Consider the following 19,812-nt stretch of genomic DNA (forward strand, 5'->3'; position numbering starts at 1 on the left):
CGTCAATTTTGGAGGCTTTTTGGTTTAAAATGCATCATCGAAGTATATTCAAAGTTTATATTTGACTTGAAGTTTATATTTCATTTATGACCTATGTTTTTAGTATTACTCCACTTAACCAGTTATTGTTATTTCAGTGACTCTCAGACTGTAGTGTGTGTCAGCACCATTTAAGGCTTTGTGTCTTAGTTTAGGCTATTATAACAGAATACCATAGCCTAGGTGCTTAAAAAGCCAAATATTTATTTCTCACATTTCTGGGGGTTAGAAGTCCAGTGTCAAGGTGACTGCTGATTCCTTCCTTGTGAGAGCTCTCTTGCAAAGAGCTATATTCTTGCTATGGTTTCACATGATTGAGAAGGAGATCATCTTTCTCATGTCTCATAATAGATTCCCTAATCTTATTCATGAAGGCTCTACCTTCATGACTTCTGAAAGGCCTCACCTGCAAAAACCAGCAGACTGGGGATCAGGGCTTCAACAAATGAATATGAAACATTCAGTCCATAGCACTTTGTTATGGTTAAACAGATTTCTGGGTTATACTCTAGATTTTCTGCCCTTAGAGAGGGTAGAAGAGAGTTCCTAGATGATGCTGATGCTATTTCTCTGATGACCTAGAGTACAGGAACCACTGTGTAGATTGTTAAGTGAGTTTATATACATAATTGTGTCATAGGAAATAACGATTCTGATGGCAAGTTTGTTTGGAAGCTTTTGTTTGGGTTCTGTGGCATATAGTCTAGTTTTATTCCTATCTCACTTAAAAAGACCACCAGAATGTATTTTGACACTGGTGGGGATTTTAGGCTTTTTTTTCTATTTACAGGAGTGGATTAGAAAGACTCTATCCCTGTAAATTAAACTAATTCGTGGGAATTTAAAGTTAGACTCATAGCATAACCAGAAAGCAGCTTACAGGAGGTTTCTGACTAATTAATATCTTACCTGTTACACATTCTGGGTCTTTCTTCCTTTTGGAATTTGAAGCCATTTTCCCCCAAATCCATATACCTTGAATTGGTGTAGTACTCTTTTGCAATACTCATGATTTTCTAATATCAAATTAAAAATTCAAGTGATAATTTGAGAGTATATATTTGTGACAAATGAAAGAGAAAGGGTATATATATTCTTTTTTTATTAAGTTTTTAATTTTAAATCCAATGTAGTTAACATACAGTGTTATGTTAGTTGCAGGTGTACAATATAGTGATAAAGGGCATATATTTTTAATATATAAAATAGTTTTATAAATCAAAAAAATATAAAATGGCAGATAGATTCACTGGGACTGGAAAATTAGGAAAAAATAGGAACAAAAACATTTCAATTGATGAAAGTATATTTAATTTAACTATAAATAAAAGAATCACAAATATAAAGAGCCCAATTGAAGACAGTGGACTGTGATTACGCATTAGATATGCTATCAATACTTGGTAAACAGAAAATGAAATAATAAAGCAGGATAAAGTACAGACAGTAAAAACAGTATTCATAATACATCATGTTTGTACTGTATACCTATATCCAGAACATGGTTCAGACTGAACATGGCTAGAGAAAAATTCTGAACCATGATGACTGGTCATTTGTGAATTTATGACCACTAACCTTCGTGGTCTCTATACTGCCCAGTTGGTATCCTATTTTTTTTTTTTTATGGCTTACTTACCTTTCCAGTATCCTAGAAAACTATTTGATGCTTATTCTGTTGTCAACTTCTAACACTCTTTTCCCTTCTCACTTTCGGTTGATGGATAACTGTTATGAATTTGTCAAATTAATGTTGCAAAGTGGCGCACAGGGTGCTGGATGGTGAGCCATGGTTCTACAACAGACCACAGAGAAATTGAAATAGAGGTTTCTTATTCACAGGTCCTACAGGAAGTAACCAGCATGCCTGCAAGGGCCACATGAGGAAGTCACAGCACAGTATGGAGATACACAGGACCTGGGGCACAAGCCTTTATGAGGCTTCATGAGTGGAGTGCTTTGGGGTTTCCAGGCTCAGTGGGATTGGTCAAACCAAAAGAGTCAGGTTTTGTCAACTCTCTGTGGAGGGGTCTTATGTAAGGGACATATAAGGGAAAGGCTTTGGAATGCAGGGTAGACTATTATTCAGAAGGGCTGTTGGAGAAGTGATACAAAGAATTTAACTTGTGCCTCTACTGCTATCCAGGGCATTTGCATGAGTTAGTTTCATTTAAGATTACTTCAGGCTGCTTGACCAAACCAAGTGGAATTCAAAGCAGCAATCATGGAGTAGCTTTAGCTAAACTCTTGACAATCCCCTTGGTTTCTACACCACTGAGTAAATAGAAGCTTTTATATTTTTTCTTTTTTTTAATAAATTTATTTTTTATTGGTGTTCAATTTACCAACATACAGAATAACACCCAGTGCTCATCCCGTCAAGTGCCGCCGCCCCTCAGTGCCCATCACCCATTCACTCCCACCCCCCGCCCTCCTCCCCTTCCACCACCCTAGTTTGTTTCCCAGTGTCTCCCTTTCTGATATTTCCCACACATTTCTTCTCCCTTCCCTTATATTCCCTTTCACTATTATTTATATTCCCCAAATGAATGAGAACATATAATGTTTGTCCTTCTCCAATTGACTTACTTCACTCAGCATAATACCCTCCAGTTCCATCCACGTTGAAGTAAATGGTGGGTATTTGTCGTTTCTAATGGCTGAGTAATATTCCATTGTATACATAAACCACATCTTCTTTATCCATTCATCTTTCGATGGACACCGAGGCTTCTTCCACAGTTTGGCTATTGTGGACATTGCTGCTAGAAACATCGGGGTGTAGGTGTCCCGGCGTTTCATTGCATCTGAATCTTTGGGGTAAATCCCCAAAAGTGCAATTGCTGGGTCGTAGGGCAGGTCTATTTTTAACTCTTTGAGGAACCTCCACACGGTTTTCCAGAGTGGCCGCACCAGTGCACCAGTTCACATTCCCACCAACAGTGTAAGAGGGTTCCCTTTTCTCTGCATCCTCTCCAACATTTGTGGTTTCCTGCCTTGTTAATGTTCCCCATTCTCACTGGTGTGAGGTGGTATCTCATTGTGGTTTTGATTTGTATTTCCCTGATGGCAAGTGATGCAGAGCATACTCAAATTAATAAAATCATGAATGAGAAAGGAGAGATCACTACCGCACCAAGGAAATACAAACGATTTTAAAAACATATTATGAACAGCTATACGCCAATAAATTGGGCAATATAGAAGAAATGGATGCATTCCTGGAAAGCCACAAACTACCAAAACTTGAACAGGAAGAAATAGAAAACCTGAACAGGCCAATAACCAGGGAGGAAATTGAAGCAGTCATCAAAAACCTCCCAAGACACAAAAGTCCAGGGCCAGATGGCTTCCCAGGGCAATTCTATCAAACGTTTAAAGAAGAAACCATACCTATTCTATTAAAGCTGTTTGAAAAGATAGAAAGAGATGGAGTACTTCCAAATTCGTTCTATGAGGGCAGCATCACCTTAATTCAAAAACCAGACAAAGACCCCACCAAAAAGAATTACAGACCAATATCCCTGATGAACATGGATGCAAAAATTCTCAACAAGATACTAGCCAATCGGATCCAACAGTACATTAAGAAAATTATTCACCATGACCAAGTAGGATTTATCCCCGGGACACAAGGCTGGTTCAACACCCGTAAAACAATCAATGTGATTCATCATATCAGCAAGAGAAAAACCAAGAACCATATGATCCTCTCATTAGATGCAGAGAAAGCATTTGACAAAATACAGCATCCATTCCTGACCAAAACTCTTCAGAGTGTAGGGATAGAGGGAACATTCCTCGACATCTTAAAAGCCATCTACGAAAAGCCCACAGCAAATATCATTCTCAATGGGGAAGTACTGGGAGCCTTTCCCCTAAGATCAGGAACAAGACAGGGATGTCCACTCTCACCACTGCTATTCAACATAGTACTGGAAGTCCTAGCCTCAGCAATCAGACAACAGAAAGACATTAAAGGCATTCAAATTGGCAAAGAAGAAGTCAAACTCTCCCTCTTTGCCGATGACATGATACTCTACATAGAAAACCCAAAAGCCTCCACCCCAAGATTGCTAGAACTCATACAGCAATTTGGCAATGTGGCAGGATACAAAATCAATGCCCAGAAGTCAGTGGCATTTCTATACACTAACAATGAGACTGAAGAACGAGAAATGAAGGAGTCAATCCCATTACAATTGCACCCAAAAGCATAAGATACCTAGGAATAAACCTAACCAAAGAGGTAAAGGATCTATACCCTAAAAACTATAGAACACTTCTGAAAGAAATTGAGGAAGACACAAAGAGATGGAAAAGTATTCCATGCTCATGGATTGGCAGAATTAATATTGTGAAAATGTCAATGTTACCCAGGGCAATTTACACGTTTAATGCAATCCCTATCAAAATACCATGGACTTTCTTCAGAGAGTTAGAACAAATTATTTTAAGATTTGTGTGGTTTCAGAAAAGACCCCGAATAGGGGAATTTTAAAAAAGAAAACCATATCTGGGGGCATCACAATGCCAGATTTCAGGTTGTACTATAAAGCTGTGGTCATCAAGACAGTGTGGTACTGGCACAAAAACAGACACATAGATCAATGAAACAGAATAGAGAACCCAGAAGTGGACCCTGAACTTTATGGTCAACTAATATTCGATAAAGGAGGAAAGACTATCCATTGGAAGAAAGATAGTCTCTTCAATAAATGGTGCTGGGAAATTGGACATCCACATGCAGAAGAATGAAACTAGACCACTCTCTTGCACCATACACAAAGATAAGCTCAAAATGGATGAAAGATCTAAATGTGAGACAAGATTCCATCAAAATCCTAGAGGAGAACACAGGCAACACCCTTTTTGAGCTCGGCCACAGTAACTTCTTGCAAGATACATCCACGAAGGCAAAAGAAACAAAAGCAAAAATGAACTCTTGGGACTTCATCAAGATAAGAAGCTTTTGCACAGCAAAGGATGCAGTCAACAAAACTAAAAGACAACCTACAGAATGGGAGAAGATATTTGCAAATGATGTATCAGATAAAGGGCTAGTTTCCAAGATCTATAAAGAACTTATTAAACTCAACAGCAAAGAAACAAACAATCCAATCATGAAATGGGCAAAAGACATGAAGAGAAATCTCACAGAGGAAGACATAGACATGGCCAACAAGGACATGAGAAAATGCTCTACATCACTTGCCATCAGGGAAATAGAAGCTTTTAGAAAAGGCTTTTACTTCCTCCCATAACTACATCTACCAAAATACCTGAATCTGTAGTCATATTTTCTCTTTCCATTCATTTGAAAGAATTGTTTATGCTGTCATCTAAGCCCAAACAAACTGTCTACACTAAAGACCCAAGGACCCAAGGATGTTACTCTGTGGTTCTCCTTTTTATCTCTTGCATCATCAGTATTGCTCATTGTCCTGGATCATTCCTACAAACATACATGCAATTTTATTTTCTGTCTTTTGAGAAAATTCTCTTTTGATTTCACATTTCCCTTTAAGTATTGTTCCATTTCTCTGTTCCTTTTACAGCAAAATTCCTCTGAAAAGTAATCTTTACTGTCTCCATTTTTTCCCCTTTCTCTCTTAAACTCACTCCAATTAGGATTATATAGCTACCATTCTCCTAAAACAGCTCTTGTCAAAATCACCAGTGTCTTCAATACTGCTAAATTCCAGAAGTTAGTTTTCAATCTTTATCTTCTTTTGGTCTTAAATATATTTGGATGATGCCTGAAGTTTTATATTTAGCGTTGACTATTTGACTTGATTCCAGACTTGTATTCCCAACCACATCTTGGATGTTGATTGGACATCTGAAATTTAACATGTCCAAATTTCAAATTCGAATGTCCCTTACTCTCCTTGTCTAGGTCTCAGATAATGTGTACTCCATCCTTCAAGTTACTCAGACAGAATCCTTGGAAACATTCTTGACTTTGTTCTTTCTTTTATGTCTCTTATTTATTACATCAAGAAATCCTGTTAGCTCTACCTACAAAATATAAAAAAATTTATCGGTTTCTAAGTTACAACCACCATTACCTATCTTGTCTAGTTCATCTTAGTTCTCACGTGAGGTATTTTAGTTGCCTCCTGTTGTCTCTACTTCCACTTTTGATTTTTAGAGTCTGATCTCAGCCCAAGAGCCAGTATAATACTCATGAAATATTAATTCATATTATGTTATTTCTCTACTCAAAACTATCCTCTGCCCTCCCATTTTACTGAGAGTCAGAGCCAATATATGGTTTAAAAGCCATATATAACCTTATTTCCAGTGACAATTCTGATGTAGGAACAAGTTAGGGGCAGACGGGGCTAGGCAGGGAAAGATAAGGGAAAGGCCCCAGAGTCAGGCTCCTACCCGTCTCAAGGAAACAGAGAAAACAGAGATGAGACAGTAAAAACAAAAAATAAACCTGGCTCCGTAGCTCCAAAATGTTAGGGAGTATCTCGCTTTTAATGGCTCCTAAGTAATCACAGAAATCCCAGATGTAGAGAAATGTTATGGAGGAGATATTAACCAGAGAGAAGGGAGCCCCTTGTTTGGGCTCATGATATTTGCAAAAACATCTTGTTTGTTATTATAATAGTTATAAGTCTACCATGTTTGTTCTAAATATCCACCCTGATATTTATTGTTTTAATTAATTTTTAAAAGAATTTTTTTTTTTTTTAATTGAGAGAGAAAGAGAAAGAGAGAGAGAGAGAGAAGCAGGTTTCATGCAGGGAGCCTGATGTGGGACTCAATCCTGGTACTCCAGGATCACTCCCTGAGCCGAAAGCAGCCACTTAACCACTAAGCCACCCAGGCAACCCTTCACCCTAATATTTATATATATTTTTTCACCCTGATATTTATAAGAAATTTACCAGGTTTCCCGGTCAGTTTCCTATAAAAGACTGTAAAAGCCCTCTGTGGCAACCCTGAGAGGACCCCTCTTACTTTTGAGGGCTTTCTTTGTATCTCTGCTTAATAAACTTCTGTCACTTTGCTCACTCTCTCTTGGTCTGCGAGATTCATTATTTACTCCATGAGACAAGAAACAAGCTCTCCCATATTAATTCTGTCCTTAGCCACCATTGTCCCCTTGTATGGACATTACTATTTTGCTGTTTTTTGGATACATTGGTTGTGCTCCTGCCTCAGTGGCTTTGCACTTGCTGCCGGTCCCAAGGCCTGGAAAACTCTTCTCTGAAATCTTCATAAGTATTCCTTCCTTCCTTTATGTTTCTGCTTACCTATCATCTTTAAGGGCAATCATTTTTAAATTATCCTATACAAAATAGCAACAACCTTCCTTTTGTTTCCCAGGTCTTTAAGATGAGATATCCCTTTCTGCATTACCCTCCTTTATTGTTCTTATTATAATAACAGCCAATTGATGTATTATGTATTCACTTATATATCATTTATTAATTCCATCAAGGCAGCACTTGGTTTATTTTGTTTGCTACAGTTTCCTAGTCCCTAGGATAATGCCTATCATATAAGTGCTTATTGAGTGAATGATGGATTAATGTGTAGATGTGTGTTTGTTTGTTAGGAATTTATTCTGGTAAGTATTTTTTCAGTCTGACAATTCTATTTTATTTAAAACATTCTCAGCAGTTACCTCCTAAAAATACTGCTTTATCTTTCATCCCATCAATATCTACTTCTGGAACTCTTTAAGCATACGTTGGGAATCCCATGTGAAACCTATGTGTCCTAACTGTGTTTTCATATTGTTAATTTCATTTCCCTATGCAGTGTTCTGGATGAGTTTCTCATTGTTACCCATTTCACTTACTCTCTTTTTACATCAGGTTTGAATTAAGCCCATTGGACTATTTTTTGATTCAGTGATGATAATTTTTATTTTCAAGGTTTTCAATGGATTTTTTTTAGATCTACTTGTTTATTGTTTTTCAATTAGTCATTCTTTTAGGTCATAATAGATTCTTATTTCAAAGTCTTTTTCCGTGTGTTCTGTTATTTTCATTTTGTCTAGAGTAATTGCTTCTTTGAATTATTAAGTTAGTGAGTGCATGTGTTCTTTGTGTGTATGTGTAGAGTATGCGTTTTCTTCTTGTGTTTTGAATTTTTTATTTGTGGTCAAATCTTTGAGTAGGAGGCTTGCTTTTACTGTTCTCTTTCTCCTTTTTCCATTATCTCTCCTTGTTTAATATATTTTTTTCTCTAGAAATGTTGTGCTTGTCACTAAATTGGCACTGTCATCCTATTCTGAAATAGGTTTTATATTGATAGCTTGGGGCTTTTAGCCAAAAGTAACAGAGGATTTGTTATATTTAGTACCTGAGCTGTAGAGTGTTTTGGTTCAGCGCCTGATTGGGGTGCTGTCTATAAACTTTTGCCTTTCTGAACTTTCATGTAAGCCTTAGTTCCAGGCAAGAGTGGGGAGAGATTTTTTTCCACACTCCTTTCAGGAGCTGGGAGTCCCACCCTAGTCTGTGGTTTCAAACAATGGGCATAGCTATCATTCCATGTATTTTCCTATTCTATACTGTTTCCCAATTATCTGCATGCACCAAGCTCTTTTTCACCTTAGCCTGCATTGAGATCTGGACAGTATACAACAGTTTAATCCTTGTTTATAGTATTGTATTTCTGTTTAGTTTGTAATCCTTAGACGTTTGGCTATGTCTCCTTAATTTTTTTCTTATATGTTTTTCTATTATCAATTGAGAGAACAGAGGAAAGCCTCAAAGTGTGAACTTAACATGCTTCCCAATGTATTGGAAGTCTAATTTAAGTTTTTAGAGTGTACTAGTATACCATCTGAATTTATTCCCTACAAAAAGTGGTGTGCTTTTTCTGATTGGTATCTCTTCTTTGTTTTGTGCCTTCTAAGGCCCTCTCCTTCATTTCACTGTTTCCCAATTGAGGATTCTTTTCTTCTTTCTTACCTGTCTACTTTGAGATTCATAAGTAATTTAGGTATAGATTTCTATTTATTTTATCTGTTTTTAAAGCTTTTTAAAAATAGAAATAAATGTCCACTAAATTTCTACCCCATTTTTCGAAATGTTGTATATTGATAAAGCTCTAGTTACCTTTTGATCCTTTTACTTAAAAATGGTCTTATTCTTTTTTAAAAAAATATTTATTTATTTATTCATTCATTCATTCATTCATTCATTCATGAGAGGCAGAGAGAGAGAGAGGCAGAGACATAGGCAGAGGGAGAAACAGGCTTCGGGCGAGGAGCCCGATGTGGATTCAACTGCAAGACTCCAGGATCATGACTTGAGCCGAAGGCAGACACAACCGCTGAGCCACCCAGACGTCCCCCAAAATGATCTTATTCTTAAATTAATTGTGTATATAAAATGTTTATATTAAGAGCGTAGTGACTTATTAATTATTTTAAATTGATACAGTGGTTATTGCAATCAAGATTAAACATGTTTTAAATATTTTTTTTATCATGCATCTAAATCTGGAAACTAAAATATTCTTTTGGTATGAAGTCATCTTAGTTGTCAGTAGTTTGTAAGTTGTTGTCACTTGCCATATGGTTTCTGATTAATTCTGAAAGGGCTGTCAATCCCAGATAATTTAATTTTCTATATATTTTTAAGTGATATTCATTTTCAGGATGTGAAGATTTAAAAAATTAGCTACCAATTTTGGCTAATAAACTATATTTTTCTTTCTAGAGAAAAACAGAAATCTGAAGCTAAAGACAGAAAAGTTTTAGAAATTCTGCGAGTTAAGGATGCTAAAATACAAGAATTGGAACAGGTTGGTGTTGTAACAGAAAATACTAAAAATTAATATGTCAGGGAGTAGATATTTATAGTTTTTAATTTGTTTTACAATAATGTTCGTTAAGAATATTAGCATCATTATGTCAAGCCATTATGATTTGAAACTAGTCAGATTTTTCTTCACTATTATACTTTGCCTATAGCCTGTTTTCTGAATTAGTAGGCTATGTTATTTATACTCTAAAACTCTTAAGATAGTATTATGGTTTTATAATAGTATCTAGCAATTATTAATTGTTTTAATGAATTTTGCCTTTTATTTTTAGCAGTTACCATTTTGTTACTAGCAGCATCATTGAAACTTAGAAATTTTCAGATGGTTTCATTTATAGAAAAATTAACAAATAACTGAGATGATCTCTTTGATCTTTTAAAAGCCTGTACTTTATATTCGTACAAACAATCCCATATTTTACATATAATCAGTAAATTATACAATTACATATATATAAGATCCTATGTAATTATATAATCAGTATATTATCAGTACAAAAACCCATGTGATTGGTGCTTCCCGGAATCCTTTTCAAAGTATAAACATCTCAAAAATGAAGGAGAAAGAAATTTATTGTAAGAATGACCTATATTGTAATAAAATGTTTAAATTCACTTTGTACCCAGTTGTTCATTATGTGCTGAATTGCCTGTAATTTTTCTCGGGTAATGGTGGCTCTTTTTGGAGACTATGTTCTGAGTTTTGACTCTACTTTCCTTCCTAGCCAATTGAAGTTTTGCAAGAACTTTGATCTAAGTTTGGATATTGCTATAAAGCTGTTTTATTAAAAAAATTAAAGTGGAAGCCAACAAGTAAAAGATTCAATTCTTTTTATGTTCTCTACATCCATATAATGTCTTTATAAAATAGAACATAGACTCCTATATGACATGTAAATTTGAAATTTATACATTCTCCAATGTTGTGTTTTTCTTCTAGGAAATATCATAATTGATACTATAGTGGTAAAATTTTAGAAATAACAGTTTATTCAGTTTACTCCGGGGGACGGAAAAACCCCAGTTGTACTTACTATCTGAATATCAAAAAATAGCAAAATGAATTCTACAATGGATAAATACTGTTATGTGCCTATTACCTTAATTAAGCTAGGCTAAGCTGCCTAATAGAATCTTATGACTTAAAAGTGGCAAATGTTCATTGTACTCAAACTTCATTGAGAAAAACTAGGCATGTTGGCCACCCCAAGATTCAGTAGTTTTGGGAAAATGTAGACCCAGGCTGAGCAATCTATTCTTCAGTTACAACTCTGTTCTATAGAAGAGAATGGATTTTGTTACTCTTTGATATTCTTTTTTTTTTTTTTCAGATTGATTTATTTGAGAGAGAGCGCGCACACATGACCAGGGGGAGGGGCAGAAGGAGAGGGAGAAGCAGACTCCCTGCTGAGCAGGGAGCCCTTTGTGGGACTTGATCCCAGGATGCTGGGATCATGACCTGAGCTGGAGGCAGACACTTAACCAACTGAGTCACCCAGGCACCCTATTTTTTAATATTCTTTGGTTTTAAGTTTGCAGTGCTTTAGGGAATGCTCAGGTTACCAGATCTAGATAGCTGTATATAACATACTATTTTTTAAAATGTTGACTTTTAAAAATGATAGTGTATTTCCCTTTTTCTTTGCTAAATTCTTTTTCTACTTACTCTTCTTTGGGTAGATACTATTTAATTATTTACCTTTTTGATCAGAATCACTTAACTCATGAATGAAATGTTAAATTTATTTTATTTTATTTTATTTATTTGAGAGAGAGCATGAGAGAGAGAGATAGCATATGCTGAGCACAAGGAAGGGGAGAGGGAGAAGGAGACTCCCACTGAGCAGGGAGCCTGATATAGGGATTCCATCTCAGGACACAAATCATGACCTGAGCAGAAGGCAGATGCTCAAATCACTGAGCCACCTGGGTGCCTCAAAATATTATATTTCTATAACAGAAATTACTTATTTTTTAGGTTCCCTAATTTGCTTTCTTTAGGGGACATAATTTCTTAGCCTAAGTCATGTAAATTTTTGTTCAATGATAGTTATAATTTTCTACAAGGCATAACATATTAAATGTGTACTATCCTGTGATGCAAAAGGAAATTCAGTTACGATTCTTGCCTTTAATGCTTTTTAAATCCCTTTGAGGAGTAGGGTGGGTATAAAAGTGAGGGACAAGTAACCATATTCTCTTACATTAGATTACAGGTTGTGAGAGGATGGGGAACCTCATGTACCTATTCACCTTTGTATCCTTGACACCCAGTATTTACCATATTGCTTGGCACATGATAGATTCTCAATGAATATTGTTGAATGAGTAATATTATTATTTTATTGAAGTAAAATTGATAGGCAATATCCTGTTAGTTTAAAGTATACATCATAGTGATTTAGTATTTTTATATATTATAAAATGATCCCCACAAGAAGTCTAGTTACCACCTGTCATCATACAAAATTACTGTAAAATTAAAGACTTTTTCCTATGCTGCACATTATATCCCTATGACTTATTTATTTTATAACTGGAAGTTTGTACCTTTTAATTCCCTTCACCCATTTCACCTACACCCCACTCCCCTACCTTTTGGCAACCACCAATGTGTTCTCTATATTTGTGAATCTGTTTCTGTGTTTTTGTTTGTTCCTTTATTTTGTTTTTTAGCTTACATATATAAGTGAAATGATACAGTGTTTGTCTTTTCTGTATGACTTATTTCATTTTTTTTAAAGATTTTATTTATTCACTTATAGACACACACACACACACACACACACACACACACACACACAGAGGCAGAGACACAGGCAGAGGGAGAAGCAGGCTCCATGCAGGGAGCCAGATGTGGGACTCGATCCCGGGTCTCCAGGATCATGCCCTGGGCTGCAGGCGGCGCTAAACCGCTGTGCCACCGGGGCTGCCCGACTTATTTCATTTAGTGTAACACCCTCTAGGTCCACCCATGTCACAAACGGCAAGATCTCGTTCTTTTTTTTATAGCTGAGTAATATTCCATTGTATATATACCACATCTTTATCCATTTATCTTTCTTTCTTTTGTTTTTCCATTTATCTTTCTGTGGATACTTAGATTGCTTTAATATCCTGGGTATTATAAATAATAGTGCAGTAAACATGGGGATTCATATATCTTTTCAAATTAGTGGTTTCATTTTTGAGGGGTAAATAGCCAGTAGTGAAATTACTGGATCATATGGTATTTCTATTTTTAACTTTTTGAGGAACCTTCAAACTGTTTTGCACAGTGACTGCACCATTACGTTCCCAACACTGCATGAGTATTCCCTTTTCTTCATATTCTCACCAACACTTGTTATTTTTTGTCTTGTTGATACTAGCCTTTATGACAGGTAGGAGCTGATATCTCATTGTGGTTTTGATTTGGATTTTCCTGATGATTGGTGATATTAATCATCTTTTCATTTGTCTGTTGGCCATCTGTATGTCTTCTTTGGAAAAATTTCTATTTCTTTGTCTTCTATCCATTTTTAATTGGATTATTTGTTTGTTGAGGGTTCTGTTGTATACGTTCTTTATATATTTTGAATACTCTGTATCAGATATGTCATTTGCACATATCTTGCTTTACTTTTCTGTTCTTTTTTTTAAAGACTTTATATATTTGAGAGAGAGCGTGTGAGAGAAAGCACAGGTGGGGAGGAGAGAAGCAGGCTCCTTGTTCTGAGACTCTGATCCCAGGACTCTGGGATCATGTCTCAAGCCAAAGGCGGCCACTCAACTAACTGAGCCACCCAGGTGCTCCAGGTTGCTTTAGTTTTGTTAATGGTTTCCTTTGCTGTGCAAAGCTTTTTATTTTGATATAGTCCCAATAGTTAATTTTTGCTTTTGTTTCCCTTACCTTGGGAGACATATCTAGAAAAATGTGGCTATAGCTGATGTCAGAGAAATTACTGCCTGTGTTATCTTCTAGGATTTTTATGATTTCAGGTCTCACACTTAGGTCTGTAATCCATTTTAAGATTATCTTTGTGTATAATGTAAGGAAGTGGTTCAGTTTCATTCTTTTGGATGTAGCTGTCCAGTTTTCCCAACACCTATTTGTTGAAGAGACTTTTTCTCATAGTATATTTTTGTCTCCTTTATCAAATATTAATTGACGATATAATTGTGGGATTATTTCTGGGCTTTCTCTTCTGTTCCTCTGATCTATGTGTTTATTTTTGGGCCATTATCTTACTATTTTGATTACTACAGCTTTGGGACTACAACTTGAAATCTAGAATTTTGATACCTCCAGTTTTGTTTTTCTTTTTCAGGATTACTATGGCTCTTCAAGGCCTTTTGTGATTCCAAACAAATTTTATTATTGTTTTTCTAGTTCTGTGAAAAATGCTATTGGTATTTTGATAAGGATCACATTAAATGTATAGATTACTTTGGGTAGTACAGATATTTTAACAATAAATGTTCTTCCAATCCATGAGCATGGAATGTCTTCCCATTTCTTTGTGTTGATTTCATCAGTGTTTTATAGTTTTCAGAGTACCAAGTATTTACAGTTGTTGTATCTTCTTGTTGGATTGTGCCCTTTATTATTATATAGTGTCCTTTTTTGTGTCTTGTTACCATCTTTGTTTTGAAGTCTATTTTGTCCAATACAAGTATTGCTACCCAACCTTCTTTTCAATTCCATTTACATGGTACATGCTTTTCCATCCCTTTACTTTCAGTCTGCAAGTGTCTTTAGGTATGAAATGAATCTCTTGTTAGCAGCACATGGATAGGTCTTGCTTTTTTCTCCAGTCCATCACTCTATGTCTTTTGATTGCAGTATTTAGTTGATTTACATTCAAAGTAATTATTGATAGTTATATACTTATTGACATTTTGTTACTCTTTTTGTTTGTTTTGTAGTTCTTTTCTTTTTCTTTTTCTTTTTTTTTTAAGATTTTATTTACTCATGAGAGACACACAGAGAGAGGCAGAGACATAGACAGAGGGAGAAGCAGACTCCATGCAGGGAGCCTGATGTGGGACTTGGTCCCAGGACCCTGGGATCACAACCTGAACCAAAGGCAGATGCCCAACCACTGAGCCACCCAGGTTCCCCTTTATAGTTCTTTTCTATTCCATTCTTCTCTTGCTCTCTTCTCTCATGGTTTCCTGCCTTTCTTTAGTGATATACTTGGATTTCTTTCTGTTTATTATTTTCACATCTGTTACAGCGTTTGATCTGTGGTTACCATTAGGTTTGTATATAGCATCTGATGCATATAATGGTTCATAATACATTGATTGACGCTTACATTTGAATCCAATTTTCTCTCTCCTGCCACCTTTTAGGTATATGCTGTCACTTTACATCCTTTTATTTTGTGAATCCCTTGACTGAATTTTACAGATATACTAATTTTGATTGCTTTTGTGTATCCTACGTTTTTCCTACCTATGGCCTTTTCTTTCCATTCAAAGAGTCCCCTTTAACATTTCTTGTAGGCTGGTTTAGTTGTGATGAATTCTTTTAACCTTCTTTGTCCTGAGAAACTCTGTTTCTCTTTCTGTTCTGAATGATGGCCTTTCTGGATAGAGTATTCTTGGCTACAGGTTTTTCCTTTCAGCACTTTGAATATATTATGCTATTCCCTTCTGGCCTGAAAAGATTCTGCTAAAATCAGCTGGTAGCCTTATGAGGTTTCTCTTATATATAACTGTTTTCTTTTCTCTCGCTGCTCTTAAAATTCTCTTTATCACTACTTTTTGCCATTTTAATTATTATCTGTTGTGGTGTGGACCTCCTTCAGTTTATTTTGTTGGGGGCTTTCTGTGCATTGGGGATCTCAATTTCTGTTTCCTTCCCCAGATTTGGGAAGTTTTCAGCTATTATTTCTTCCCCCTTTTTTCTCTTCTTCTGGGATCTCTATAATGGGAATGTTATTACACTTGATGGAGTCACTGAGTTCCCTGTATCTGTTTTTATTTTGTATTATTATTTTTTTCCTCTCTTCTGTTCAGCTTCATTGCTCTCCATTACTTTTTCCTCCAGGTCTCTGATTTGTTTGTTTTCTTCCTCTAGACTACTATTTATTCCATGTAGTTTATTTTTAATTTTAGTAATTTTTATTATTTTTTTTTAGAGAGAGAGAGAGAGTATATGAGCAATAGGGGACAGGCAAAGTCCTAAGCAGACTCCCTGCTGGGTGCAGATCCTGATGTGAGGCTTAATCTCACTAGCCTGAGATGATGACCTGAGCCAAAATCAAGAGTCAGATGCTTAACTGAGCTGCTTAGGCACCCCTTAGTTTAAGTTTGAGTTCTTCATCTCCTCTTTTTTATGTTTTCTCTTTCCTAAGGCTCTCAATGAGGTCTTCCATGTTTTTCTCAAGTGCAGTGAGTATCTTTATAATCATTACTTTCATTCTCTTTTTTTTAAGTTTTTTTTTTAAGATTTTATTTATTTATTCATGAGAGACAGAGAGAGAGAGAGAGAGAGAGAGAGAGAGAGAGGCAGAGACACAGGCAGAGAGAGAAGCAGGCTCCATGTAGGGAGCCCGACGCGGGATGCGATCCCGGGTCTCCAGGATCACACCCTGGGCTGAAGGCAGCGCCAAACCGCTGAGCCACTGGGGCTGCCCTGCTTTCAATTCTCTATCAGTCATATTACTTATCTCCATTTCATGTAGCTCTTGTGCTGTGATTCTGTTCTTTCATCTGGGACATACTTCTGTCTCCTCACTTTGTCTGTGTCTGCTTCTATGTGTTAGGAAAGTTAGCTATTTCTCTTGCTCTTGAAAGTAATGGCCCTACGAAGAAGAGGTCCTGTAGAGTCCTACAGTGCAATGTCCCCTGTTCACTAGAACCTGGCTCTTCAAGGGGGTCTCCTATGTGTGTTGCATGTGGCCTACTGTTGTGGCTGAACTGCTTTTGCCTTTTGGTCCAGTTGTCTGTAGTGGTTCTCTTTGCCTGTTGTTGGCAGGGTTTGGTCTCTCTCTTGTTAGTGGGCAGTCAAGGACTGCCTTGGGCTTGAGTTGAATCAGACCAGGCATTTGCCAGAGATACAGTAGCAATGAACTGCAGGGTACTTTCTCTATATTGTCCCCTGAGAAGCTTTTGTTGCTTTGCAGGGCCTGTAGTCAGACCAGATATCTGCCCCAACCCACTGCTAGGTCCCCCACTGGATTGGTGTGTGTGGTTATCTTCCCCTCTCCTGGAGCAGCAGTCACTTTGGAGTAGTACTGGCCCCTATTCAGTTTGCTTGCACATTGCCAGGCTGTCGGCAACTTTTAATGGGCTGTAGCTAAGGGCGTATTGATGGAGTCAGATTTGCAGGAGAAAGGGGGGGGGAGGTGAGGAGCTCATAGTTAGCAAGGTTTGTGTTGGTCTACTGTAGGAAGGGACCTGGAGCTGCTTTAGAAAACTGCTGCAGGGTTAGGGTGGTTGGGTCTGTAGGAGAATGTGGGGGCAGGGTTCACAGTGCTGACAAGGTCCAAACCTGTCCACTGGGGGAGGGTACCTGTAGCCATCCAAAACTCCTGCTAAGGTTAGAGGGTATGGATCCACAGAAGCATTAGGGTAGAGGGGTGGAGAGGAAGAGGAGGCACACCAAATAGCCAGCTAGGTGGAGAGTGTTGGGGCTGTGCTGGTTTTCGCAGGTTTCTGTGTCTCTGTGCAGGTAGGTAAAGAAAAAAAATGGTACCCACTTAGCTCCTTTGTTCCTGGAGAAGTGTCCCAAAGATCTCTGTCCCTCCAGCATGTGCTCTGAGATTAGTCAAGAAACCTTTTCCTGTATACCCGTAGGCATTCTTCAAATTGTTGCTTCTATGCTGTATCTCTGCAGGGCTTTTTGTAGTGCTGTCTCTTTAACGGTGGGGACTCAGTTTCCTCCTGCTTTCCAAGGTCTTCCAGAGCCAAGCCTACTGGTTTTTAAAGTTCCAGGTGTTAAGCCACACTAACTGTAAGAACTTGTAAAATTATGCCCTTTTGGTTTTCTAAGCCAAATGTCATGGGGAATGTCTTAACTGTCCCTAGGGGCACTTTTGCCCTCTCCTCCACTGCAATGTCCCTCCCTCCAGCATATAGTCCTGTTGGTTCCTTTAGCTCCCAACTACATCTCTGCCCTTCCTACCCTCTTCAGTGTGGCCTCTTCTCTGTATTTACCCATGGAGAGTCTTTTCTGCCATTTTTGTAACAACCATTTTCTTGGTTATTACTCTGATGTGGGTAGTTGTATTTGTGCGACAAGGTGATCTTAGGATCCTCCTGTTCCACCATCTTCACTGGAAGTGAGTTTTGACTCAGTCTATACTGAGTCTATACTTTGCTTTTTTATTTTAATTTTAATTTTTTTATTGGAGTTCAGTTTGCCAACATATAGCATAACAACCAGTGCTCATCCTGTCAAGCCTCCCTTTCAGTGCCTGTCACCCAGTCACCCCAAACCCCCGCCCACCTCCCTTTCTACCACCCCTTGTTAAGAGTTAGGTGTCTTGCATGTTCTGTAACCCTCTCTGATATTTCCTACTCATTTTCTGTCCTTTCCCCTTTAATCCCTTTCACTATTTTTTATATTCCCAAATGAATGGGACCATATAATGTTTATCCTTCTCCGATTGACTTGCTTCACTCAGCATAATACCCTCCAGTTCTATCCATGTTGAAGCAAATGGTGGGTATTTGTCGTTTCTAATGGCTGAGTAATATTCCATGGTATGCATATACTGCATCTTCTTTATCCATTTATCTTTCAGTGGACACCGAGGCTCCTTCCACAGTTTGGCTATTGTGGACATTGCTGCTAGAAACATTGGGGTGCAGGTGTCCTGGTGTTTCACTGCATCTGTATCTTTGGGGTAAATCCCCAGCACTGCAATTACTGGGTCTTAGGGCAGATCTATTTTTAACTCTTTGAGGAACCTCCACACAGTTTTCCAGAGTGGCTATACCAGTTCGCATTCCCACCAACAGTGCAAGAGGGTTCCCCTTTCTCCACATCCTCTCCAACATCTGTTGTTTCCTGCCTTGTTAATTTTCCCCATTCTCACAGGTGTGAGGTGGTGTCTCATTGTGGTTTTGATTTGTATTTCCCTGATGGCAAGTGATGCGGAGCATTTTCTCATGTGCTTGTTGGCCATGTCTATGTCTTCCTCTGTGAGATTTCTGTTCATGCCTTTTGCCCATTTTATGATTGGATTGTTTGTTTCTTTGGTGTTGAGTTTAATAAGTTCTTTATAGATCCTGGATACTAGCCCTTTATCTGATACGTCATTTGCAAATATCTTCTCCCATTCTGCAGGTTGTCTTTGAATTTTGTTGACTGTTTCTTTTCATCTTTGCTTTTTTAAAGGTAAGTTCATCCCATCTGCATTTCTTGATATAACATACTTATTTGATTTTTGTTCTCTGGTTGACCTTATGCTTTCTGTTTTTAATCTTTTCTTAGCTTTTTATATTTTCTGTATTTTTTATTTGTGTGTGTTTGTATATACATACATTTTCATGTTGATAGTTTGGGACATTTAGAGCTTATGTCTGTTCTTTAAGTGAGTAAAGCCATTACTTTATATATTATATTTAACAGTATATTTCTTGCTTCTAACATATTCCGAAAAATCTATATAATATTTCTCAATTGGGCATTGTAAGAAGATAAGAAAATCGGTATATTATTTATTCAGCCTTTGCTTTTCCTGCATTTTAAAGTGAACTTACAGAGAGTAATTCGAGGACTGAATTTATTGTTCTTAGCATTATTGGTTGTTTTTTTTTTTTTACACTGTCAAGATTTATAATGTTCATGTTCCGTAACCATCTTCTCCATTATTTTTAGTATAAATTCTATGGTAAAATAGATTTGTTATATTGGTTTTTCTGTTGCTGTATAACAAATTATCATAAGCTAGTGCATTAAAACAACACAATTATTAAGTTGCTATGGGTCAGGAGTCTGAACGTAGCTGGATCTCATATGGTTGTAATCAAGGTTTCA

The 19,812-nt window shown here is 37.1% G+C and overlaps 1 protein-coding gene across 10 annotated transcripts in view; it reads left to right on the forward strand.

Annotated features, from left to right (window-relative positions):
• The window catches only part of CNTLN (centlein), a 317,280-nt gene that overhangs the window by 66,964 nt on the left and 230,504 nt on the right, over positions 1 to 19,812 (forward strand). For all 10 annotated transcript variants that reach the window (XM_049116145.1, XM_049116148.1, XM_049116152.1 and 7 more), the window contains exon 3: positions 9,732 to 9,816. In XM_049116145.1, coding sequence (XP_048972102.1) covers positions 9,732 to 9,816 — 85 coding nt within the window. The remainder of the gene's footprint in view (positions 1 to 9,731; positions 9,817 to 19,812) is intronic.

This window comes from Canis lupus, chromosome 11 (genome assembly GCF_003254725.2).
Source record: "Canis lupus dingo isolate Sandy chromosome 11, ASM325472v2, whole genome shotgun sequence".
In the NCBI taxonomy this organism is placed as follows: Eukaryota; Metazoa; Chordata; class Mammalia; order Carnivora; family Canidae; genus Canis; species Canis lupus.